The sequence below is a fragment of the Heptranchias perlo genome, chromosome 11 (genome assembly GCF_035084215.1).
Source record: "Heptranchias perlo isolate sHepPer1 chromosome 11, sHepPer1.hap1, whole genome shotgun sequence".
NCBI classification, from domain to species: domain Eukaryota; kingdom Metazoa; phylum Chordata; class Chondrichthyes; order Hexanchiformes; family Hexanchidae; genus Heptranchias; species Heptranchias perlo.
The window spans coordinates 17,807,221-17,833,903 of record NC_090335.1 but is presented as its reverse complement, the minus strand read 5'-3'; the positions used below and the strand labels follow the sequence as shown (position 1 = coordinate 17,833,903).

The window sequence follows — 26,683 nt, the reverse complement described above, 5'->3', positions numbered from 1 at the left end:
AAGGAGGGAGAGAGAAAACAGGGAACTACAGGTAAGTTAGACTGACGTCAGTCATCGGGAAAATGCTGGTATTCATTATTAAGGACATAGTAACAGGGCATTTAAAAAATCATAATATGATTAGGCAGAGTCAACATGGTTTTCTGAAAGGGAAATTGTGTTTGACAAATCTATTAGAGTTTTTTGAGGGTGTAACTAGCAGGGTAGATAAAGGGGAACCAGTGGATGTAGTATATTTAGATTTTCAAAAGGCATCCGATAAGGTGCCACATAAAAGGTTGTTATGCAAGATAAGGGCTCATGGGGGTAATATATTAGCATGGATAGAGGATTGGTTAAAGGACAGAAAACAGAGAGTAGGGATAAACGGGTCATTTTCAGGTTGGCAAGCTGTAACGAGTGGGGTGCCACAGGGATCAGTGCTTGGGCCTCAGCTATTTACAATCTGTATTAATGACGTAAATGAAGGGACCGAGTGTAATGTATCCACGTTTGCTGACGATACAAAGCTAGGTGGGAAAGTAAGCTGTGAGGAGGACACAAAGAGTCTGCAAAGGGATACAGACAGGTTAAATGAGTGGGCAAGAAGGTGGCAGATGGAGTATAATGTGAGGAAATGTGAGGTTATTCACTTTGGTAGGAAGAATAGAAAAACAGAATATTTTTTTAAATGGTGAGAAACTATTAAATGTTAGTGTTCAGAAGGATTTAGGTGTCCTTGGACATGAAACACAGAATTTTAACATGCAGGTACAGCAAGCAATTAGGAAGGCAAATGGTATGTTAGCATTTATTGCAAGGGGGTTGGAGTACAAGAGTAAGGAAGTCTTGCTGCAATTGTACTGGGCTTTGGTGAGACCACACCTGGAGTACAGTTTTGGTCTCCTTACCTAAGGAAGGATATACTTGACTTAGAGGCGGTGCAACAAAGGTTCACTAGATTGATTCCTGGGATGAGAAGGTTTTCCAATGAGGAGAGATTGAGTAAAATGGGCCTATACTCTCTGGAGTTTAGAAGAATGAGAGGCGATCTCATTGAAACAAATAAAATTCTGAGAGGGCTTGACTGGATAGATGCTGAGAGGCTGTTTCCTCTGGCTGGAGAGTCTAGAACTAGGGGGCATAGTCTCAGGATAAGGGGTCGGCCATTTAGGATTGAGATGAGGAGAAATTTCTTCACTCAGAGGGTTGTGAATCTTTGGAATTCTCTACCCCAGGGTCTGCGAATACTCAGCCGTTGAGTATATTCAGGGCTGAGATCGAAAAATTTTTGGACACTAAGGGAATCAAGGGATATGGGGATCGAGTGGGAAAGTGGAGTTAAGGTCGTAGATCAGCCATGATCTTATTGAGTGGTGGAGCATGCTCGAGGGGCCGTATGGCCCACTCCTATTCCTATTTCTTATGTTCTTATGCTAGGGAATGGAACACTTTCCTAATTCAGGCACCCGGTTCAGCATCAAATACCCAGAGGCCAAGTATATTATTGTCACCTGCAGAGCAAAGCTCCCTCTACTCTACCTCATCCTCATGTATCTTAGCTGAAATGTCAGAAGAACACAGGCACGGAATGAGCACGCGCTGGCCCACTATATTGGACCCTTAGGCACTTGTTTTATGCCTGTAAAATGGGCATAGCGCGATTGCGTTCCCAGGCCATCTTTTAGAGAAACAATGTTGTACTTGTCAATGAAATGTACCTGAAATAATTGATACAGGATTCTTACTCTACCTTAATGTGAACATTTTAGCTGAAAAAGGTTTCCAATTTATTCCTGTCTACTATTCACATAAGTTGCTCTCTCAGAGTGGGGAGGGACTCTCTCCCACTGCCAGTGCTGGAGTTTTAAAGTGGTCAAGTCTAACGTCGAGTCAGCAGGTTTAAGCTTGCCACTAAACCTATCAGTTACCATCTTTATAAGAGAAAAACTCACATCCTTAACAACTGCAGCAGTGTTCGATGAAACTGATTTAAGAAGTTGACCTCTGCACTGTTGCTCGTCAAAAGCTACTTACCCACTGCGAGTGACCAGACACTGTCGGAGGCCAAGCTTCCGAAAGATGTCCACCACCGTCTCCATGGGCGTGTGGTCTGTCACTGTGAACGGGCTCAGGTTGAGAATCCTCCGTAGTTTGAGCGGGCAGGGGCTGTTGCCAGGCAACGGCGGTGGATCTTCGGTGAAATACACGATAGAGTTGCTGACCACTCCGTCTTGTATCTTTCTTGCATTTTCTAACGCAGAAGGGAAAAAGCAGAATAGTGAGAAAATAAACTCTGAGCTTTGCGATTATTTTATGGTTCCCCCCAATTTTCTCCCTTCCTCTCCAGAAGGCACTGTTTCATGCTGGGCTATGTTTTTTAATGGGTATTACCAACTGTCTGATACCTCAGCCATTGATCCCATCTCCTATGGGCTGCATTGCAGCCAAGCCCACTCCCATCTTCATCCAAGGTCCACAAATGGGCACTTTCCAGCAGAGATGTCAGGTCGGTGATCGGGGTGGGGGGTTAACAACTCAGGCTGATTTCTTTTCTTACCCCTTCCCAAGCCCTGAAAAGCTCAGGCCAATTGTAGCACGCTGAGACCGGCTAACACAGCACAAATCAGGGATGAAATCTGGACTCGTCCTGCTCTGAATGGTACAGTCCCACACCTGAATTTACCCACTGAGCTATCTGGGCAGGCTTCTTCTGCCGCCCCACCCCCACCCCTTCACTTTCTCAGTGACTCTGTTCCCCTATTTTCAGATGGACTCATCTATCCACATGCCATTTTTAGCCAAGAGGGCAGGAAACAGGACAGGCTCTGCTCTCCACTTGGATGGGGGAAGAAGAGGGCTAGCTTGAAATGGGAAGGGAGTGGGGGGGGGGAGAAGGGTACCAGCTTGAACTGGGTTGTGGGGGAGGAAAGCATCAGTTTGAATGTGAGGGGAGGGGGACAGAGGAGAGGGAGAAAAGTGCCAGGATAAATTGGAAGGTTGGAGGAGAAGAGTGTCTCTGTGAAAGGATGGGGAGTTGGAACGGTCCAGTGTCTCTGGGTAAAAGAGGGAGCAGAATGCCTGTGTGAATTGGGGCTGGGAGGGTTGGATATGGGAGAGTGAGGTTTCTTTTGGAGAAGTGACGGTCTAGTTGGTCTGTTGAAAATCAAAATGTAACTAGACTGCACCATTTTTAATGTAAAAATTAAGAAGTTTCCAGGGGAACATGACCTCCCCTCCCCACCACTAGATGTCCCTAGTATGCACCATCAATTTTGTGCTCTGAACATTTGGATTTCCCCTCAGGGTTTCACGTACAAACATTTTTCTTCTCTCCAAAATGAGTGAAGGAATGTTGTGTATATTACATAGAGTTTACAGTACAGTAACAGACCATTTGGCCCAACTGGTGTTTATGCTCCACACGAGCTTCCTCCCGCTCCATTTCCTTCACCTAACCCTATCAACATACCCTTCAATTCCTTTCTCCCTCATGTACTCATCTAGATTCCCCTTAAAATGCATCTATGCTAATCGTTTCAACTACTCCATGAGGCAGCAAGTTCCAAATTCTAACCACTCTCTGGGTAAAGAAGTTTCTCCTGAATTCTCTATTGGATTTATTAGTGACTATCTTATATTTACGAACCCTAATTTTGGACTCCCCCACAAGCGGAAAAATAGAATCATATAATCATAGAAAGGTTACAGCAAGGACGGAGGCCATTCAGCCCATCGAGTCTGCGCCGGCTCTATGCAAAGCAATCCAGCTAGTCCCACTCCCCCGCCCTTTCCCCATAGCCCTGCATTTTTTTTTCCTTTCAAGGACTTATCCAGTTCTCTTCTGAAGGCTGAGCAGGTGGAAGGAGTATCAGTGGGAGAGCACTTTGGTGGTAGTGATAATAATTCAGTTAGATTTAGCATAGTTATGGAAAAGATCAGAGATAGAACAGGAGTAAAAGTTCTAAATTGGGGAAAGGCCAATTTTACTAAGCTGAGAAGTGATTTAGCAAAAGTAGACTGGAGACAGCTATTTGAAGGTAAATCAGTGTCAAAGCAGTGGGAGGCATTCAAGGGGTTCAGAGTAAACATGTTCCCACGAAGAAAAAGGGTAGGACTGCCAAATCAACAGCCTCCTGGATGACAAGGAGCACACAGGGTAAGAAAAGGCAGAAGAGGGAAGCTTATGTCAGACACCGAGAGCTCAATACTGCAGAAAGCCTAGAGGAGTATGGAAAGTGCAGGGGTGAAATTAAAAAGGAAATTAGGAAAGCAAACAGAGGGCATGAAAAAATACTGGCAAGTAAAATTAAGGAAAACCGAAAAATGTTTTATAAATACATAAAGAGCAAGAGGATAACTAAGGAAAGAGTAGGGCCTATAAGAGACCAAAAAGATAACCTATATGTGGAGGAGCAAGATATGGGTATGTTTCTGAATGAATACTTTGCATGTGTCTTCACAAAAGAGAGGGACAATGCAGAGATTATAGTTAAGGAGGAGAAGTGGGAAATATTGGATGGGATAAGCATAGTGAGAGAGGAAGTATTAAGGGGTTTAGCATCTTTGAAAGTAGATAAATCACCAGGCCTGGATGAAATGTATCCCAGGCTGCTAAGAGAAGCAAGGGAGGAAATAACGGAGACTCTGACCATCATTTTCCAATCCTCCCTGGCTACAGGCGTGGTGTAACGTTGTACCATTGCTAACGTCGTACTGTTGTTTAAAAAGGGGGAAAGAGATAGACCGAGTAATTACAGGCCAGTCGGTCTAACCTTGGTGGTGGGCAAATTATTGGAATTGATTCTGAGGGACAGCATAAGTCGTCATTTAGAAAGGCACGAGTTAATCAAGGACAATCAGCATGGATTTGTTAAGGGAAGGTCATGTCTGACAAACTTGATTGAATTTTTTGAGCAGGTAACAAGGAGGGTTGATGAGGGTAACACTTTTGATGTAGTCCACATGGATTTTAGCAAAGCTTTTGACGAGGTCCCACATGGCAGACTGGTCAAAAAAGTACAAGCCCATGGGATCCAAGGGAAAGTGGCAAGTTGGATCCAAAATTGGCTCAGTTGCAGGAAGCAAAGGGTGATGGTTGACGGGTGTTTTTGCGACTGGAAGGCTGTTTCCAGTGGGGTCCCACAAGGCTCAGTACTAGGTCCTTTGCTTTTTTGTGGTATATGTTAATGATTTGGACTTGAATGTGGGGAGCTTGATTAAGAAGTTTACAGATGATACAAAAATTGGCTGTGTGGTTGATAGTGAGGAGGAAAGCTGAAGACTGCAGGAAGATATCAATGGACTGGTCAGGTGGGCAGAAAAGTGGCAAGTGGAATTCAATCCAGAGAAGTGTGAGGTAATGCATTTGGGGAGGGCAAACAAGGCAAGGGATTACACAATAAATGGGAGGATACTGAGAAGTGCAGAGGGACAAAGGGACCTTGGAGTGCATGTCTGCGGATCCCTGAAGGTAGCAGGACAGGTAGATAAGGTGGATAAAAAGACATATGGGATACTTTCCTTTATTAGCGGAAGAATAGAATATAAGAGCAGGGAGGTTATGCTAGAACTGCATAAAACACTACTTAGGCCCACAGCTTAAGTACTGCATACAGTTCTGGTCACCACATTACAGGAAAGATGTGATTGCACTAGAGAGGGTACACAGGAGATTTACGAGGATGTTGCCAGGGCTGGAGAATTTTAGCTATGGGGAAAGATTGGATACGTTGGGATTGTTTTCTTTGGAACAAAGGAGGCTGAGGGGAGATTTAATTGTGGTGTATAAAATTATGAGGGGCCTAGATAGAGTGATAGGGAGGACCTATTTCCCTTAGTAGAGGGGTCAGTGATCAGGGGGCTTAGATTTAAAGTAATTGGTAGAAGGATTAGACAGGAGGTGAGGAGAATTTTTTTCACCCAGAGAGTGGTGGGGTCTGGAACTCACTGCCTGAAAGGGTGGTAGAGGCAGAAACCCTCAACTCATTTAAAAAGTATTTGGATGTGCTCTTGAAGTGCCATGACCTACAGTGCTACGGACCAAGTGCTGGAAAGTGGAATTAAGCTGGACAGCTCTTTTTCGGCCAGCACGGACACGATGGGCCGAATAGCCTCCTTCTGTGCCGTAACTTTCGATGATTCTATGATTCTGGTTTAAGTACCTCAATTGGCCCTTTAAATATCGTCTCACCGGCCCGGGTTTCAGAAGTGCTCGTGCACCCTGGCACGACTGGGTCAAACCCGGAAGTTGGTGGGTCGGAGCCGGGGTGCGGTCCTGCTCCCAAAACCAACAATTTTCACCGCCCACCTCCCCCCGACCCACCCAACTGTGCACAATACTCCACAGCGTGGTCTAACCAAGTGCTGGAAAGTTGGATTAAGCTGGACAGCCCTTTTTCAGCCAGCATGGAAACGATGGGCTGAATGGCCTCCTTCTATGCCTTAACTTTCTATGATTCTTTAAAAAGAGCCCCAGCCTGTTCAGTCTTTCCTGATAGTTGTACCCTCTTACTTCTAGTATCATCCTTGTAAATCTTTTTTGCACCTTCTCCAGTGCCTCTATATCCATTTTGTAATATGGAAACCAGGATTGTGCACAGTATTCTAAGTGTGGTCTAACCAGGGTTCCATATAGGTTTACCATAACTTCTCTGCTTTTGAATTCTATTCCTCTGGAAATGAACCCCAGTGCTTTGTTAGCATTTTTTATGGCTTTGTTAACCTATGTTGCTGCTTTTAATAATTTATGAATCTGTACCCCTTCATCCTTTTGCGTTTCTACCCCATTTAGCAAGGAGTATGTGGCCTCATTATTCCTCCTATCAAAATGCACCACCTTTTATTTTTATTTGTTCATGGGATGTGGGCGAATCTGGCGAGGCCAGCATTTATTGCCCATCCCTAATTGCCCTTGAGAAGGTGGTGGTGAGCCGCCTTCTTGAACCGCTGCAGTCCGTGTGGTGACGGTTCTCCCACAGTGCTGTTAGGAAGGGAGTTCCAGGATTTTGACCCAGCGACGATGAAGGAACGGCGATATATTTCCAAGTCGGGATGGTGTGTGACTTGTAGGGGAACGTGCAGGTGGTGTTGTTCCCATGTGCCTGCTGCCCTTGTCCTTCTAGGTGGTAGAGGTCGCGGGTTTGGGAGGTGCTGTCGAAGAAGCCTTGGCGAGTTGCTGCAGTGCATCCTGTGGATGGTACACACTGCAGCCACAGTGCGCCAGTGGTGAAGGGAGTGAATGTTTAGGGTGGTGGATGGGGTGCCAATCAAGCGGGCTGCTTTATCCTGGATGGTGTCGAGCTTCTTGAGTGTTGTTGGAGCTGCACTCATCCAGGCAAGTGGAGAGTATTCCGTCACACTCCTGACTTGTGCCTTGTAGATGGTGGAAAGGCTTTGGGGAGTCAGGAGGTGAGTCACTCGCCGCAGAATACCCAGCCTCTGACCTGCTCTCGTAGCCACAGTATTTATGTGGCTGGTCCAGTTAAGTTTCTGATCAATAGTGACCCCCAGGATGTTGATAGTGGGGGATTCGGCGATGGTAATGCCGTTGAATGTCAAGGGGAGGTGGTTAGACTCTCTCTTGTTAGCGATGGTCATTGCCTGGTATAACCTCACACTTTCATACATTGAAATTCATTTGCCATTTACATATATTCTGCAAGCTTGTATTTTATCACAGTCTTCCTCAATAATAACTGTACCTCCCAATTTGGTGTCATCCGCAAATTTTGATATTATACTTCCAATTCTAGGTCCAAATCGTTGATGTAAATAGTGAACAACATAGCTAGAGATTAGTAATAAATCCCATGCAACTTTTATTTTCACACATAAACGTGTGAAACGGGGCATTCTTGTATTGTCAGCTTTATTTTGACGTTTCCAGTCAGCTAGTTTTCTAGGTTGGTGTCATATTTCCAATTTAATCTTAAAGTGTTGTATGTTTTCATATCTTCACACCCTCCCCTTGGAGAACAGTGTGAAGTAGTGGAAGGATTCTTGGCCTGATTAACAGTCTGACAGGCTGTGATATGAATGCTCCTTCCATGGCCGTAACCATCTTTACCAGCACGATAGGATGGTTAGTCCTGTACAGCAGGAGGGTTTTAGAGGCTCCCACAACCCATATGATGATGGGGTCCATCCACACCCACCAAATATCAACTCAGAATTCAGAGCCTGGAGCTCCAGTCTCCACTTACCAGGACTGTCTGGAGTGGGGTTTGAACCCTGCACCTTCTGACTCAGAAGGCAGGAATGCTACCACTGAGCCAAAGACTTGCTTCAACTTAGAAGATTCAAAAAAAGCTGTCAGGCTCAGAATGTCAAATTGTGCTGATGTCGATGCCAAGTCTATAAAAAATAACAATTAGCTACAAAGCTGTAAAACTCACTTATAGCGAGAATGAGATCTCGTCTGAGGACAAAGCCAATCAGCCGCTCCGATTCCTTAGTGACAACAACAGGGAAGCCATTGTAGTCTGTCTCTTTAATAAGGGTCTCCACATCCTCCACTGTCATACTGCCTTGGGCCAGGACTGAGAGGGGAGGTTCAGTGCGTCTCGGCTTCATGACATCAGTTGCCAGTGTTCTGTGCCTGAACTCGTCCTTTGAATCCAGGAAGGGGTAGCCGTTCAAGTGTATGTGCGCCTCGTAGATACCTACTTTCCCAAAGGCGTCTGCCACCCACTTGCTGGTCACTGCTGCAGCCATTAAAGGTACAATGTACTCCAAACCCCCGGTTAGCTCAAACATGATCACAACCAGAGACACCGTCATTCGAGTAACTCCACCTGCAGGCAACATTATCAACAGGTAGAATGAGAGACACTTTTAAACTTCACATTTAAAATGGAGACTTGACAAGCATAAATATGATATGGCAGGCACAGTGTTCTTTAAAATTCTTATCCTTATGTTCAAATCCCTCCATGGCCTTACCCCTCCCTATCTCTGTAACCTCCTCCAGCCCTACAACCCTCCAAGATCTCTGCACTCCTCAAACTCTGGCCTCTTACGCATCCCCCACTTCCTTTATTCCACCATTTGTGGCAATGCCTTCAGCTGTCTAGGTCCTAAGCTCTGGAATTCCCTCCCTAAACCTCTCTGCCTCTACCTGTCTCTCCTCCTTTAAGTCGCTACTTAAAATCTACCTCTTTGGCCAAGCTTTTGGTCACCTCTCTCCTTCTTTGGCTCGGTGAAAATGTTTCTTTTGTCTGATTACAATCCTGTGAAGCGCATTGGGACATTTTACTACATTAAAGGCACTGTATAAATGCAAGTTGTTATGAAATAGTTATAACCTCACATATTAGAGGCGGCAACAGTCCAGTTTACACAATATTCCTATGATGTACTAATGCCTATACTGTAGTGTTAGACTTGGCTCAGTGGTAGCACTCTCACCTCTGAGTCCACAAGTTGTGAGTTCAAGGATTTGAAAACATAATTCAGGCTGACACTTCAGTGCAGTACTGAGTGAGTGCTGCACAGTTATAGGTACCGTCTTTTGATTGAGATGTTAAACCAAGGCCCCCTCTGCCTTCTCAGGTGGACATAAAAGACCCTGTGGCACTATTTGAAGAAGAGCAGGGGAGTTCTCCAAGTTATCCAGATCATGATAATATTTATCCCTCAGCTAACAGCACCAAAAACAGATTATCTACTTATGTATCTCATTGCCGTTTGTGAGATCTTGCTGTGAGTAGAATGGGCCTATACTCTCTGGAGTTTAGAAGAATGAGAGGTGATCTCATTGAAACATACAAAATTCTGAGTGGGCTTGACAGGGTAGATGCTGAGAGGTTGTATCCCCTGGCTGAAGAGTCTAGAACTAGGGGGAATAATCTCAGGATAAGGGGTCGGCCATTTAGGACTGAGGTGAGGAGAAACTTCTTCACTCAGAGGGTTGTGAATCTTTGGAGTTCTCTGCCCCAGAGGGCTGTGGATGCTGAGTCGTTGAATATATACAAGGCTGAGATCGATAGATTTTTGGACTCTAGGGGAATCAAGGGCAGGAAAGTGGAGTTGAGGTTGAAGATCAGCCATGATCTGATTGAATAGCAGAGCAGGCTCGAGGGGCCGTATGGCCTACTCCTGCTCCTATTTCTTCTGTTCTTATGTGTGCAAATTGACCACCACATTTGGCAACAAAACAACACTGATTACACTTCAAAGTTCATTGGCTGTAAAGTGCTTTGAAATATCCTGAGAACACAAAACTCACTATAAAAATGCACGGTCATTCTTGAAGCAATGTTTTCTCATTTATTTTCACTATGTGATATTTATTCTCTCCTCCCCTCCCCCCTTCTTGGGTCTACCACCAATTTCCCTGGAAACCAACCTCCTCCCAGACCTTTGCTAATTCCATTGTTGTGCCTCAACCAAGAAAGAAAGGCTTGCATTTATAAAGCATCTTTCACAACCTCAGGATGTCCCAAAGCACATTACAGCCAATTAAGAACTTTTGAAATGTAGCCACTGTTGAAATGTAGGAAAAATGGCCGCCAATTCTCACACAGCAAGGTCCCATAAATACAGCAATGAGAAGAATGATCAGATAATCTATTTTACGTGTTGGTTGAGGGATAAATATTGGCCAGGACGCCTGGGAGAACTTCCCTGCTCTTCTTCAAATAGTGCCATGGGATCTTTTATGTCCACCTGAGAGGGCAGACAGGGCCTCAGTTTAACATCTCATCCGAAAGACGGCACCTCCAACAGTGCAGCACTCCCTCAGTAGTGCACTGGTGTGTCAGCCTGGATTTAGAACATAAGAACATAAGAAATTGGAGCAGGAGTAGGCCAATCGGCCCCTCGAGCCTGCTCCGCCATTCAATAAGATCATGGCTGATCTGATCCCAACCACAAATCTAAAGAACACAAGAAGTCGGAGCAGGACCCGGCCACATAGCCCCTGGGCCCTCTCCGCCACCCACAGGGCATTGACCGATCCGAACTCAGCTTCATGTCCAATTTCCTGCCCGCTCCCCATAACCCCTAATTCCCTTTACTTCTAGGAAACTGTCTATTTCTGTTTTAAATTTATCTAATGATGTTGCTTCCACAGCTTCCTGGGGCAGCAAATTCCACAGACCGACCACCCTCTGAGTGAAGAAGTTTCTCCTCATCTCAGTTTTGAAAGAGCAGCCCCTTATTCTAAGATTATGCCCCCTAGTTCTAGTTTCACCCATCTTTGGGAACATCCTTACTGCATCCACCCGATCAAGCCCCTTCACAATCTTATATGTTTCAATAAGATCGCCTCTCATTCTTCTGAACTCCAATGAGTAGAGTCCCAATCTACTCAACCTCTCCTCATATGTCCGCCCCCTCATCCCCGGGATTAACCGAGTGAACCTTCTTTGTACTGCCTCGAGAGCAAGTATGGACTCTGGACTGGGACTATGGACCCACAACCTTCTGACTCAGAGGCAAGATTGCCACCAATGGAGCCAACCGGGGAGACTCACCAGCTGCTTTTCCCTATCTTCCTTTAGGCAAGCACCAGGTAAGTTCAGTACCTACCTGGAAGCGCGGCTGAGCATAGACTTCCCTTCAATGGAGAACTACGGCTGAAAAACCTTGTCCTACCATTTGACAGTGCTACCCGATAATTAGCAAGTTACCTTTCAGATCGCTATCATGAGATTCTGAAAGGGATCAGTAAAAATGTTCAATTCAGGTATAAATACTTTGGCTTTGCTGCAGAATAACATTTCTCTCAATAGCTACTTGTCAACAGTCCATCAGGCATCACTCACCAAGGCAAGCAGCAGCCCCAACCATAGCGTACAGCCCTGGTGTGACACAGTCAGCTCCTGGCCTACACCAGCTCCTGAAGATGAACCAGTCATGGTGGTGATAGGCCATTTGCTCCACACCTATGCCAACCATTCTGCCAGCTATTGCCCCGACAGCCATACTCGGAATAAACAGTCCTGATGGCATCTGCAGAAACAATGAGAATAAAACGACATGACATATCCTTTCACTATGTAATATATTATAGGGTTCTGTTAACACAAGGTGAGTTAATGGTATTTATCATCGTATTCATGTCGAAACAGTAAACAGAGGAATTCAAATCAAATATCTGTCACCTTTTAGTGGTAAATAGTAGTGGTGTTTAAAGTTATGGAGATGGGACCATTGACAATATTGTAGAGTAACGTTCTCTTAAATACAGACATGAAGAACCTTGCAGGGATTAAGTTATCTGGACACCTACAATGTACAGACCTGTTTGTGCAATTTTTATGGCAATACCAACTTTGACGAGGAATAACTGATTGTTCAGATTGCCTGAAGTAATGCCTAGTTTAAATAATCTTAGTATATAAGCTGAAACAAATTGTTTTGATAGTTCAATTCAGTACTTCATTAGTTAGTCTGTTCATCTTTTAGTAGGTATAAATGAGTTATAAAGAGTAATGTAAGCTGGGACAAGTAAAGGCAAATTGTGCTGCCGCAGTATAACTATTGTGCAGGATGTTATTTAGGGACTCGGAATCGAAGACTGCTCACAAACCGGTAGGAAAGAAGATTATTCTCCTTAGAGCAGAGAAGGTTGAGGGGAGATTTAATAGAGGTGTTCAAAATTATGAAGGGTTTTGATAAAGTAAGAGATAAATAAGGAGAAACCGTTTCTATTAGCAGGAGGGTCGGTAACCAGAGGACATAGATTTAAGATAATTGGCAAAAAGAACCAGAGGGGAGATGAAGAGAATTTTTTTTACGCAGTGAGTTGTAATGATCTGGAATGCACTGCCTGAAGGGTGGTGGAAGCAGATTCAATAGTAACTTTCAAAAGTTGGATAAATACTTGAAAAGGAAAAATTTGCAGGGCTATGAGGAAACAGCAGGGGAGTGGGACTAATTGGATAGCTCTTTCAAAGAGCTGGCACAGGCACGATGGGCCGAATAGCCTCCTTCTGTGCTGCGAGATTCTAAGACGACAGACAATTTGGTGAAGACACAATCCAAAACCTGAATCACCACATCATACAGGAAAATTCAACTGTTTTGATACATCTGCTAAACTTCTGCTGATAAAGGAGGACCTATGTCTTTATACTAATGTCATCAAAGTTATGGACTTAACACCAAAAGTATAAGATTCCTTCACGTTAGTTTACTATACAAGCCGCAAAGGCTAACTTTTTCTTTTAATGATTTTAAATAATTATTTTCAAGGCTTGTAATTATTTTGCTGAATGTCGAATTGACTGAGAGATAACCAGGTGTGAAAGATAGTCCAGTAATGGATACAGCTGTTCAGCCAAAAACAAACAGCAGCAAAGAATATGGTGTCAGTTCAGACCAATGCTATGCTGGGCAAGTAATAGGAAGTCGAGTGTGAGAGGAGTCCCATCTAATCCCAACTCACTAGAATCATTTATTTTATATGTAGATTCAAATAACTCCCAATCCGATCAAGGGGGTTCAGATGACAACATAAATGACTCAAGTTCAATTCTTGAGGTTTAGAATTCATCTTAACTCTTTTGATGGGTTGTTGGGTTGGATTTTCTTGATCCTGCAAATCCCCCCCCACAAAAAGAGGTCAGGGTGGGACTTCCGTCCACCACCTCAGCCAAGGGGGTCACAGGACCCTGAAGAATGGAGCAGCACAATGGCTGAAGGCCTCGGCTGAGACTGAGGCCTTGACCGGGTGTGCAATTGAAGGGAGAGGAAGCCCTTGGTATGCCCTCTCCCTCCATTTGCTTCAAATGAGACCCCGGCCTAATGCCACGGTTTACCTGGTAGCCTGAGAGAGCGGCAGGAATAAAGGGCAGATGGGAAGGAAATGGGCCAGGAACCCGGGCTCCACACCTCCCCCACCCACCTCTGGTGGTTGCATGCAGTGGGCAGGGAAGAAATGGCCAACGGGGGAGAGTGAGGCAAATTCAGATCAGGGCATTGAAGCAATGATAGGCCTCACTCTCCAATTTTGCCTCATGTTCTGCTGCTTTCCTGCCCAGTTTCCCACTGGACAGCAAAAGAAAGTCCAGCACACTATCTTCCAAATCACTGAGAGGTACCTAAGGCTCTTCCATGTATAATGCCATTTTAAAAAATATTTTCTCTCCTCTTTTGTATCTTGTTAATTTGAATCTTACTTGAAGCATATCCTATGGCAAATGTGCGTAATTTATACAGTAAGTGTACACTCACAAACTTTAGGCACTAACATCTTGTAAAGAGCAAATGTTACCAGCGTTCTATAGAAGTGTACATTTGATTTGTGTTGTTTTGACCTAGATTCAATTGCACAGTGAATGAGTCAAATAATCGCATTAGCTTCTCTTCAATTTGTTCTTCCAATTTTTCTCCCCTCCTCTCCTTTTCTGAAGGCACTCACCCCTCACTGGATAGTTGACAGTCACTCTCCATTACTTCACAGAAGTGGTTTGACAGTAAGCACCAGCACACTAGTCAACCACTTGTTTTTTTAAAAATTAATTCTCGGGATGTGGGCATCGCTGGCAAGGCCAGCATTTATTGCCCATCCCTAATACAACTGAGTGACTTGCTTGGCCATTTCAGAGGGCAGTTAAGAGTCAACCACATCGGTGTGTAACTGGAGTCACACATAGGCCAGACTGGGTAAGGACAGCAGGTTTCCTTCCCCAAAGGATATTAGTGAACCAGTTGGGTTTTTAACTACAATCCCAACAGTTTTGTGGTCACTTTTAATGATACCAGATTTTTATCTTAAACTGAAATCAAATTCTCAAACTGCTACTGTGGGATTTGAACTCATATTCTCTGGATTATTAGTCTAGGCCTGTCTAGTTATGAGCTGAGGTCACATAACCACTACACTACTGTAGCAATATACGCAAGCCCTGTCCAGTCCTCACTTCCAGTCAGAGTCACTGGATGGTGACCAGGCACTGAATTCCCCTCCCTGGGGATTGGCCTATTTTTACAAGCTGTAGAAACCCTGATCCAATAGTAACACGTATTAGTAAAATTAGTCCTGTGCCTATCAGGATCATACAGCGGAGACCATTTTAGATAAAACTACTCGTGTTGTCCATCCTCACCTTCATACCAAAAGTAAATATGGTGATAACAATTTTGAAAACAAGGGCTAGAGCCAACTGCCATATAGCTGCATAGACCCCAGCACCTGCTGGCCTGTCAGGTATATCATCCACTGGCCTCGTCATGTTCGGATCGTTGATGTAGTCACAGAGCTGTGAAGATTCAAGCGCTCCACAGTCATTGAAGAGCTCGGAGATTAATTCACTGGTGCTCCGCCTTGTGTACTGATTAGGAAAGGCAAGGATGGCTGTGATGGCTGTCACGCCGATCACCTCCAGTACTGGATACCTTCCAAGCTTAGTGTTCTTGCGCTTCCTGCACCAGGCAATGTTCCCTCGGATGAAGAGCGTTCCCCACAGGCCTCCAAAAACTCCAAGTAGGATGAAGGGCACCAGCTCAGCCATGTACCAGGGTGTGTGATACTCCACATAAAACAGCACCAGCCGGCTGTTACCAAACGGGTTGATTGAACGGAGAGTGAAAGCCGCCACCAAAGCAGCAAAGAAAGATCTCCAGAGCGTCTTCAATGGGAAATAGTAACTGACCTGAAAGAGAACAGCAGAATCCACCATTAATAACGTGTCTTCCATTTTCCTCGCCTCAGAATATTTTCACCGGTTTTTGTGTGAGGGGGAGGGGCTCCTTCTCTGCTGCCTCCCACCACGTTTCTGAGATTTACATAGTGGATATCTCCACCCCACTATCAATAGTGCTTGATACTGGCTGGTGGGAGGTGATGTTCTTTCTTCTCTATCCCGATGGGCACCAGGATCAATTGTAATGCCCCTCTCGCCAACTGAGATCAGCAAACTCATCACAGTGAGAATCAAAGATGGGACCTTCCTGGTTTGTATGATTTTGTTTCAATGCACATAGATGCTGTGACTCACTTGCTAAAATCTCAGACCGGACTAGATAAATATATTAGTCAGTTTCATTTCTACAGGCGTCTCAATTAATCAATTGACGAAAGCAGTAATTTAGCTCAGTGGCCTAGAAATTCGGGCGTGCCATTTTTGGGCGCTGGGGGTACGGTCCCTACACCTGAATGGTGAGACCTGAGACATCCTCGATTTTGAGCCTCGGTCCTGATTTGCATGGTGCCGGCGAGCTGTGCTGAGCTGCTGGTGTAATCGCCCAGGTTAGTCACCCGGCGGAGGGCCATTCAAAGTTGCAGCGCTCTCAGGTACGTGAGGAATGAGGGGTGATCGGGTCGGAAGGTGACAATGACCGGGGTGGGGGGGGGGTGCAGGGAGTGGTGATCTGGGGGGAGGCAATCGGTGGCCCCCAGGGGGGAGCGAGCAGTGGCCCCCCGAGGGTGGGGGAATCATTTGGCCTGTACCAATATGGTGGGCGATGCATTTCCAGCTTGTAATGAACTTGGACTTTCTGCCCTCCATAGTGGAGGCTTAGGAGGCCGTTTAGCCCCCGAAAAATGGGTGAAGCACAGCTGAATTTCTCAGCCAATTGAATGGTAAATTGTACCATTGATAACTGAAGAATGTGAGGCAAGCATCAGCACAGCTTAGTCATGGAAATTTTCAGGTCAAGTTGGGCAATCACTAGACTTCGATTCAGTAGACTGCCTGCAGGTGAACCTGAATTATAAGCCGTCAGGGGCTTTTCATACTTTGGGCATGGTACCAGGCCGAGAGTGATGCATTTCAAAGGAATTAGTGGGAACTGCACCAAAAAGAATGAAAACTCTATCAAAAGCAACAAGAAACAATAATAAGATTTTGAATTAAATTGGACTGCGGTTGTGCTTTTGGTCGTAAAGGATTAATGAGTAGCATCCCAGGGAGTTTACACGGTGTTGCACTGATGCATACAGACCAGGATGGCCTGATATCCAATTTGATACCCAGTCAGTGCGGAGTTCAATCAGGGTAGGGTGCCAGTGGGCCAGTACAATTATCCTCCGCACCCTCTAGACTAGAGAGAGGGGGAAAAGAATCAGCAACTTCTGATTGTTCTTCAATGGCCCTCGCTGGAAAGTGTGTGTGTGATATCAGGCTGAGTTGTGATGCCCCCTATATTACTTGTACAGTGTAAGAAAATAAATATTCAAATCCTTAAACAATGAGCTGGTAGCATTTATATTACGTGATCTGTATAGCTTCTACCTGACAATATTATTCCTAGAACATTCCCACCAATTTAATAACGATCATCCTTTTCATTAATCATTCTACTTATGCAATGAAACATATCATTGCCAATACACACAAAGGGGCGATGGTCTCAGAACCAACACTACATTGTCGTAGCCCTGTCTCCAAGCAATGCTCCCTTTTGGTGAGGTTCATCAATGGGAGAGCGGGATGGGTGAGCTTATCCTTATATCTCAATGGAATTGTGACTGCAGTCCTTATATAACAGATTATTACATTGTATAATGTCTTGGGATAGAGGACAGATTGCAGATTTAGGACAAAACACTGTGCAGTGTAATAACCTCTTCCAAGCTGAAAAGCACGCCACCAATGGGAGCACCAAACGCAACCGAGACACCTGCGGCTGCAGCGGCCGACAGCACCTGGAAAAAAGACAAACACTCAGGTTATTTAATGCCCGAGAACTTCCACTGTCAAAATGAACGTACAATGAGAACCTCCACTTTCTTCCCAATATCTCGCCTCTGGCAGTCAACAATGAGCTCAGGTACCTTTACATGCCCTCTTTTCAAATGTCTGTCCTTTTCATTTCTTTTCTCAGTGGAAGCTCTCTCCCCCAAAAGGCTGTGGACACTTGGTCAATTGGAGCTTTCAAGACTGAGATCGATAGATTTTTGTTAGGTAAAGGTATCAAGGGATATGGCACAATGGCGGGTAAATGGTGTTAAGATACAGATCAGCCATGATCTAATTGAATGGCGGAACAGACTCGAGGGGCAGAATGGCTTATTCCTGTTCACACGTTGCTAAGCTCCAATCCAACTGCCTTAACACCAGATCCAGAAAATATACCTTTAAAGAAACCTGGACACAAAGGGTAGTGGAAATCTGGAACACACTCCCCCAAAAAGCTGATGAGGTTGAGTCAATTGAAAATTTCAAAACAGAGTTCGATAGGTTTTTGTTAGGTAAGGGTATTAAGGGATATGGAACTAAGGCGGGTAGATGGAGTTGAGGTACAGATCAGCCATGATCTAATTGAATGGCGGAACAGGCTCGAAGGCTGAATGGCCTATTCCTGTTCCTATGTAAACTGGTTATATTTCCAACATCTGGAACCATTCTACCACCAGTACATTTAGGAACTGGACTGAGGGTTTTAAGATTATTTCCATCTGTACTTGACCTTAAAACCCTCAGCCTAATTCCTAACCGATGTTCATCCAGCTTCTTTTTTATTACCGGAGATATTCTCCTATAAGTTGAAGTTATTTGCTTACCTCTCTCCTCTTCCCTTCATTTTTACTGTACTTTGAAAACAAGCAGCAGAAGAGGTTCCCACAGCAGCACGCCACATGCACCAGGGGTCCTTCCTTCCCGAGGCTTAGGCCTGAGGATACGGCTAACACCAGAGTCACTGTTTTAATCAGTAATGTCCATTTGCCCAGATAGCCTCTGATAATGAAGCCACTAAGGATTGTCTTAATCTGAAAAAAATAAGATTTAAGTCAAATAAAAGAGTGTCAAAGACATGAACATCCTTCACTGAAACATGGTACAGGTCGAGCCTCAGACACACTTTTTCTCCCAAAACTAATATTTATTTCTAACTGAGAAATGTTCAACTTCAATTAAAAACTGATTTTAGACAGGTCAGTAGTGCATCGTAATTGTGTATCAATGAGCTGTTCATTACAACCCTCCGAGAACTCTGTGTTCCTCCAACTCCAACTCTGGCCTCTTGTACATTCCTGACTTCCTTCATCCCACCATTGGCGGCCGTGCCATAAGCCATCTAGGCCCTAAGCTCAAGAATTCCCTCCCTAAACCTCTCCGCCTCTCTACCTCTCTCTCCTCCTTTATGGTGCTCCTTAAAACCTACCTCTTTGACCAAGCATTTGGTGACCTGTCTTAATGTCTCCTTCTTTGGCTCTGTGTCAATCTTTGTCTGATTACGCTCCTGTGAAGCACCTTGGGATATTTTACTATGTTAAAGGCGCTATATAAATGCAAGTTATTGTAGTTATTGATTCCACACAATGGCAAAAGACTTGTAAAATTGGGTGTTTTCATTACAACAGAGGAGGTTACAGAGTGATTTGATAGAGGTTATTATGACCCAGATTGCATTGTCTGAAAGGGTGGTGGAAGCAGATTCAATAGTAACTTTCAACAGGAAATTGCATAGAGGAGAAATTTGCAGGGCTATGGGGAAAGAGCAGGGGAGTGGGACTAATTGGATAGCTCTTTCAAAGAGTCGGCACAGGCACGATGGGAGCCAGCACACGCAATCGGGAGGGGGGAGAGTCCCGCCATCGGGAGGGGGGAGAGGCCCGCCATCGGGAGGGGGGAGAGGCCCGCCATCGGGAGGGGGGAAAGGCCCATGATCGGCAGGGGGGGAGGCCTGTGATCGTGAGGGAGGAGAGACCCCAACAAGCCACATACGTGCCTGCCGCCAGTGGGTATCGGGGTGTCCAAGTGTCCCGCCATGGAGAGGTGGGACACTTCATTAACATATTGAAATCGGGCTTCCACAGTGCAGTTGGAAGCCCAATTTGAAATTTACTATTGCTGCCTGCGTTTCCCAGGAGTCGGAAAACTTGGCAGTGCAAAGGAGGCGGGATCTGCCAGCTCCATAAGGTAAGTACCTCTTTCAGTGCACCTAGTGGGCCATGAGAAGCAGGAGTGCTCCTCCCAAGCCCCTCAAGGAAGCCTTGGGCCCCCCCACCAGCCCCGATCGCTGACTTCTCCCCAGCCCTCCCGATTGCGGGCTGCCCCCCTCCCAATTGTAGGCTTCCCCCCTCCCGATCGCAGACTTCCCCTCTCCCAATCGTGGCCTCACCCCCTCCCGGTCGCAGGCCTCTCCCCCCAGTCCCGATCGCAGGCCTCTCCCCCCTCCCAATCGCAGACCTCTCCCCCCAGCCCCGATCGCAGGCCTCTTCCCCCTCCCGATCATGGGCCTCTCACCCCAGCCCCAATCGCGGGCCTCTCCCCCTCCCAATCGTGGGCCTCTCTCCCCAGCCCCGATCGCGGGCCTTTCCCCCCTTCCGATTGCTGGAGGCCGTCCCCAAAGGTTCCCAGCTGTGGTCTCCTGCCGCTGGTGTTCCCTCCTGCCCGCCAGCCAGGCTATCCATCTTGCCGGCTGCCAAGCGGGAAGGAGAGCTAAAAAATGGAGTTAATGAGGTCCTGCCATTAAGATCGGCACGACCTCCATGTCCACGGTCATTTTCAGCCTCACCCGCGCCCTCGCCGTCTCCCCTTAAATATCAGGGCCAGACTGTTCCAAGTGGTTAAGGGGTCTAGAATGAGGGGGTGTACATATAAGATTAACTGTGAATGATTTAGGACAGTGTAGCAGAAACTTTATTTACACAAAGGGTTGTGAGGCTGTGGAATACGCTACCAGAGTTAGTGACTGAAGCAGAGACAGTGTCAACATTTAAGAATGGGTTACATAGGTGTTTGTAGGAAAAGGGGATAAAGGGATAAAGGGATATGGGAACAGGGTGGGCACATGGGATTAGGATACTGCTCGTGTAGAGGATAAACACCAAAATGGGCTGGCTAGGCCAAGCTGCCTATTTCTGTGTTGTAATTTCTATGCAATGAGTTCAGTCCCATTTTTCCCTGCACAATGAGTTCCTGAGCTCAGGCAGGTCATCGTGTGAGGTCTTGAGAGGAACTGTGTCACTTCCCCAAAGGCCAGGGAGGAGAAATGACAGGATGAGCTACCCCAGTTTTACTCATGAATGTCCCAGTGCTCAGTATCACAGCAGCATTTGCACAGACTTGGGCCCATGTTACTTTAACAGCCTTAGTTTGGGTGCATTGCAAAGCATTACATTCATATTTTCAACAATGCTGAAGATGTAAAAAGTTTCATCAATCACTTATCTTTATGTGTTGTCTGATTGTTTTTATTATCTAGAAGACAGCAGCAGCATGTAAAGGGTTGCCGCAGTGAACTACAGAATGCAGCTTTAACCTCTTTGGACTGGTACCTACCTCCGGAATTCCAGAGCCGCATGCATAAGGTGCAAACACTTTGACCAGAGAGACTCCCAGGAAAGCAAAGGTCAAAGCCCAAAGCACATACATAAGGTAGTTCAGAATGTACGCACTGCCACCCTGGGAAAAGAAAACATTACAGACAGCGGTGTTTATTTTTATCTTACAGTTTCAAACACACAGTACCATACCATACAAAAGCTATGACTAGCATAAGTGTCATATAGGACCATAGGAATTGCTAGATGAAGAAAGATCAAGGTCCGTCTAGTTCACCTTCTACAATCCTGGTAGTCACATGATATAATGATAATGGAGTTGTTGACTAATCATAGCAATCAATCTCTATCAGTTAGTCTACCCAGAGATATATCAGATACAAATTGTATGCCATTTATAGAGTGGATGTAGTGTAGATTTTAGAAGTCCTTACTCGTGGCAAGGTACCTGGCCTGCTGTAAGCATGGAGTAAAAACCGCGGGCATATCACCAGTGATTTTCCGATCCATGCTCATGGCAAAGAAGGAACCACTCGGCGAGTGAGCATTCAGAAAGTCTACCCTTGTTTAGACACAACGTGTACAGCTAAATGGTTACTTAGAGGTTTCTGAGTACTGGAAAAATCAGTAATGGCTCCTCACTTACCAAATACATCTGGATCCATTAGGACAGGTGTCAGCTGTGGCTCAGTGGTGTCACTCTTGCCTCTAAGTCAGAAGGTTGTGGATTCAAGTCTCACTCCAGAGACTTGAGCACATGATACCTCAGTGCAGTACTGAGGGAGTGCTGCACTGTCAGAGGAGCTGTCTTTCGGATAAAAATTATGCCCTCAGAGAATTAGCCCATGTGTACACAGATTGTTATTGCACCACACAGTTCCAGATATGGATGATAGTCAAATTTCATATGCTTCCTGTATGTATTGGGAGTGAGCTGTTGGCTTAGTGATATCACTCCCACCTCTGCGTCAGAAGGTGAAGGGTTTGAGCCCTGCTCCAAACAATCCCAGTGAGTGGAGACTAAAATATGGTCTCCAAAAACTGGGTTGACATTCAATGGGGTATTCGCGTCCAGATGGAGTAACCACTGGTTCCATGATAATGTTCCCGCTTCTTGAGTCATAAGATGCAGGGTTTGAATCCTATTCCGGACAGTCCCGGCAAGTGGAGACCAGAGCTCTGGCTCTGAATTCTGGGTTGATGTCCAGCGGGGATACTTGCATCCATTGAGTGTGGGTGGTCCCCTCCATCGTAAAGGTTAGGTGGGGCTCATTAGCCTTGGTTTCAGCCCAAATAGGAGAAGGTACTCTGAAGATCAAAACTGAGAGGAAGGCAATGGGAAACCACCTCATGCTCCTGTTCCCTAGTAAGTGGCTCAAGAATCTCATGTATGAGACTTGAGTTAGGACCTGCCTGAGGCCAGAACATTACAGACAGACAGAATCTGTATTGTCTGCAGGCCCAGTCCAAATCCTTTGGTAAAGTTTCCTTCCGTACTCGGGGTCTATGAATAAATCAAACAGTAAAAGATACTGTAGGTGCTTGTACTCAATAGATCTAGTATTTGTGCCTGGTGTTTAACGTATCGATAATTATGAGATCTCTTAAACTGGACTGTGTAGGACTGCGATCTGAATGACAGGTTCTTAATCACTTCATAGGGCAAATTTTGTGAGGCTGTGCTCTCAGCACAGAAAGGGAGTTGATCTTAGCTAGGTTCCCAGAGAAAGGGAAGAGAAGTCCAAAAGGTACGTTAAGCTGGGTCTACTATTGCGTATGTCCTCATGGCTGGTTATAGATTGGCAGTGGCAGAGACCTGGGAGGGGATTGCCTGCCAGAGATCTTTGTTGAGGAATGTATGTAGCACAGCAGGACCTGAAACAATAATTAAAAACTGGTGTTGGGGCAGGAATCAAATTCTATCATTCTCACATTTTTTAGCAGGGTTGCAAACTGCAGATTTTTTGCAAAGTTTTAGTGAGTTACGTCTCAAGAATGTTCCTGGTATGCAAACACTGTGTGCAGAAGCCTTGCTGAAAAATTAAACTTCACTGAACAAAGAACTGGAACAGGAGCATAATATTCTAGGGAAACCGATGTGTTAAAATTCAGGGGGAATTGGTGTATTACAATTCAGGGGGAATTGGTGTATTACAATTCAGGGGGAATTGGCATATTACAATTCAATAGGAATTGGTGTATTACAATTCAATGGTAATTGGTGTATTACAATTCAAAGGGAATTGTATTATAATTCAAGGGGAGTTGGTGTATTACAAATCAATGGCAATTGGTGTATTACAATTCTATGTTTGGATCAGGTAGTGCATTTATCTGGAGACAACTACTTTTGAAACCATTAGCTGCAACTGACATCATGTATAGGCCCAAGAGTCTAAATGAGTCCTGCGATTTCTTACTTCCGACTGGCTGGCCAAAAGCTCTGACCATGTCTTCCACTGAGGACATTTGTCCCTGTCCTCGAAGGTTGTCTCATTGGATGTCCAACAGCACTGTTCGTGACTGAACCAGAATCCAGCCAGACAGACCCCCTCCTTTAGGTCTGTCATCCAGTCAACAACCAGATCTATCACTCCAGCCAGTGTCCCTGAATAAGGCAGAGCACAAACACAACATTAGAACGAGCGACGACAAGTAAGCTCTTTTAACTTATTGTTACAGCAGCTTGAATCTACTTATAGAAAAAAATTCTTACCACAGTGAAAACCTCTATCATCTATGATAATGGAAAGAGACCCATCCTCGGGGGAAACTGTCTGATAATCGAGAATCCCCCAATGCTCTTATAAGTATGGTGCAGCAATATTGGCAGCCCTTCCACCACCTTAAACATTCACTCCCTCCACCACCGGTGCACCTTGGCTGCAGTGTGTACCATCTACAGGATGCACTGCAGCAACTCGCTGAGGCTTCTTTAACAGCACCTCCCAAACCTATCACTTCCATCACCTAGAAGGACAAGGGCAGCAGGTGCATGGGAACAATACCACCTCCAAGTTCCCCTCCAAGTCACACACCATCCCGACTTGGAAATATATCGCCGTTCCTTCATCGTCGCTGGGTCAAAATCCTGGAACTCCCTACCAAACAGCATCACGAGAGCATCTTCACCACACAGACTGCAGTGGTTCAAGAAGAAGGCCCACCATCACCTTCTCAAGGGCAACTAGGGATGGGCAATAAATGTTGGCATTGCCAGTGACGCCCACATGCCGAGAACGAATAAAGAAAAAAAATACTCTAGGGACAGGAATAAAGATGAGTACCACACAAACAAAAGAAACATTAAGTACTCTCATTCATTAAAAAAGAGGTAAAATACAAATAACCAAAGATAGCCTTCTATGAAAATTCTTCAGGACTAAGGTTGCTGGAGCACGCATTAGGAGTATGGGAAATCCATGAGAATTTAGCTTTCAAATGATTTGGACACATGCAGAAGAGAAATGATACTGACGTTTTCTGATGATAGCAATTCAGGGAGCAGGGCAAACTGTGAGGAAAAACATAGGAGACTTGCCGGAGGTCATGGGTCATCAGAATGGGGAGATAGGCGGTGGATGGAGTTCAATGTAGACAAGTAGTGCATTATGGGAAAAAGAATTATGAACAGTTGGATGCTTAGCAGTTGGAACACCCTGAAGGCATGGTAAGGCGCTGTATAAATGCAGTTTGTTCTTTCTTTCTTACAATGATATCAGGAATCATAGAATCATAGAAAATTTATGGCACAGAAGGAGGCCATTCAGCCCACCATGTCCACACTGGCCAAAAATGAGCCACCCAGCCTAATCCCACTTTCCAGCACTTGGTCCGTAGCCTTGTAGGTCACTTCACTTCAGGTACACATCCAGGTACTTGTTAAATGAGTTGTGGGTTTCTGCCTCTACCACCCTTTCAGGCAGTGAGTTCCAGACCCCCACCACCCTCTGGGTAAAAAATATTTTCCTCAGCTTCCCTCTAATCCTTCTACCGATCACTTTAAATCTATGCCCCCTGGTTATTGATCTCTCTGCTGAGGGAAATAGGTCCTCCCTATTCGCACGATCTAGACCCCTCATAATTTTGTACACCTCAATTAAATAGGAACATAGGAACAGGAGTAGGCCATTCAGCCCCTCGTGCCTGCTCCGCCATTTGATAAGATCATGGCTGATCTGTGATCTAACTCCATATACCTGCCTTTGGCCCATATCCCTTAATACCTTTGGTTGCCAAAAAGCTATCTATCTCAGATTTAAATTTATCAATTGAGCTAGTATCAATTGCCGTTTGCGGAAGAGAGTTCCAAACTTCTACAATCCTTTGTGTGTAGAAATGTTTTCTAATCTCGCTCCTGAAAGGTCTGGCTCTAATTTTTAGACTGTGCCCCCTACTCCTAGAATCCCCAACCAGCGGAAAGAGTTTCTCTCTGTCCACCCTATCGGTTCCCCTTAATATCTTATAAACTTCGATCAGATCACCCCTTAACTTTCGAAACTCCAGAGAATACAACCCCAATTTGTGCAATCTCTCCTCGTAACTTAACCCTTGAAGTCCGGGTATCATTCTAGTAAACCTACGCTGCACTCCCTCCAAGGCCAATATGTCCTTCCGAAGGTGCGGTGCCCAGAACTGCTCACAGTACTCCAGGTGCGGTCTAACCAGGGTTTTGTATAGCTGCAGCATAACTTCTGCCCCCTTGTACTCTAGTCCTCTAGATATAAAGGCCAGCGTTCCATTAGCCTTATTGATTATTTTCTGCACCTGTTCATGACACTTCAATAATCTATGTAACTGAACCCCTAAGTCCCTTTGGACATTAACTGTTTTTAACGTTTTACCATTTAGAAAGTACCCTGTTCTATCCTTTTTTGATCCAAAGTGGATGACCTCACATTTGTCTACATTGAATTCCATTTGCCACAGTTTTGCCCATTCACCTAATCTATCAATATTGCTTTGTAATTTTATGTTTTCATCTACACTGCTTACAATGTCACCAATCTTTGTGTCATCGGCAAACTTAGATGTGAGACTTTCTATGCCTTCATCTAAGTCGTTAATAAATATTGTGAATAATTGAGGCCCCAAGACAGATCCCTGCGGGACTCCACTAGTCACATCCTGCCAATGTGAATACTTACCTATTATCCCTACTCTCTGTCGCCTTTTGCTCAGCCAATTTCCTAACCAAGTCCGTACTTTTCCCTCGATTCCATGAGCTTCTATCTTAGCTAACAGTCTCTTATGTGGGACCTTATCAAATGCCTTCTGGAAGTCCATATAAATAACATCCATTGACATTCCCCTGTCCACTACTTTAGTCACCTCTTCAAAAAATTCAATCAGGTTTGTCAGGCACGACCTACCTTTCACAAATCCATGCTGGCTCTCTCTGATTAACTGAAAATTCTCGAGGTGTTCAGTCACCCTATCCTTAATTATAGACTCCAGCATTTTCCCCACAACAGATGTTAGGCTAACTGGTCTATAATTCCCCGGTTTCCCTCTCTCTCCTTT

The 26,683-nt window shown here is 45.1% G+C and overlaps 1 protein-coding gene across 2 annotated transcripts in view; it reads right to left on the bottom strand.

Moving 5' to 3' along the window:
• The window catches only part of clcn4 (chloride channel, voltage-sensitive 4), a 38,675-nt gene that overhangs the window by 3,026 nt on the left and 8,966 nt on the right, over window positions 1–26,683 (bottom strand). Inside the window, exons 3-10 of one of the 2 annotated variants that reach the window (XM_067992284.1) lie at window positions 23,581–23,768; window positions 21,159–21,281; window positions 18,434–18,640; window positions 17,495–17,575; window positions 15,036–15,581; window positions 11,748–11,934; window positions 8,376–8,774; window positions 2,017–2,233 (exon numbers count right to left, since the gene is read on the bottom strand). In XM_067992284.1, coding sequence (XP_067848385.1) covers window positions 2,017–2,233; window positions 8,376–8,774; window positions 11,748–11,934; window positions 15,036–15,581; window positions 17,495–17,575; window positions 18,434–18,640; window positions 21,159–21,281; window positions 23,581–23,768 — 1,948 coding nt within the window. Of the gene's footprint in view, window positions 1–2,016; window positions 2,234–8,375; window positions 8,775–11,747; window positions 11,935–15,035; window positions 15,582–17,494; window positions 17,576–18,433; window positions 18,641–21,158; window positions 21,282–23,580; window positions 23,769–26,683 lie in introns of those variants that run through there. The other variant, XM_067992285.1, reaches the window with a different exon arrangement.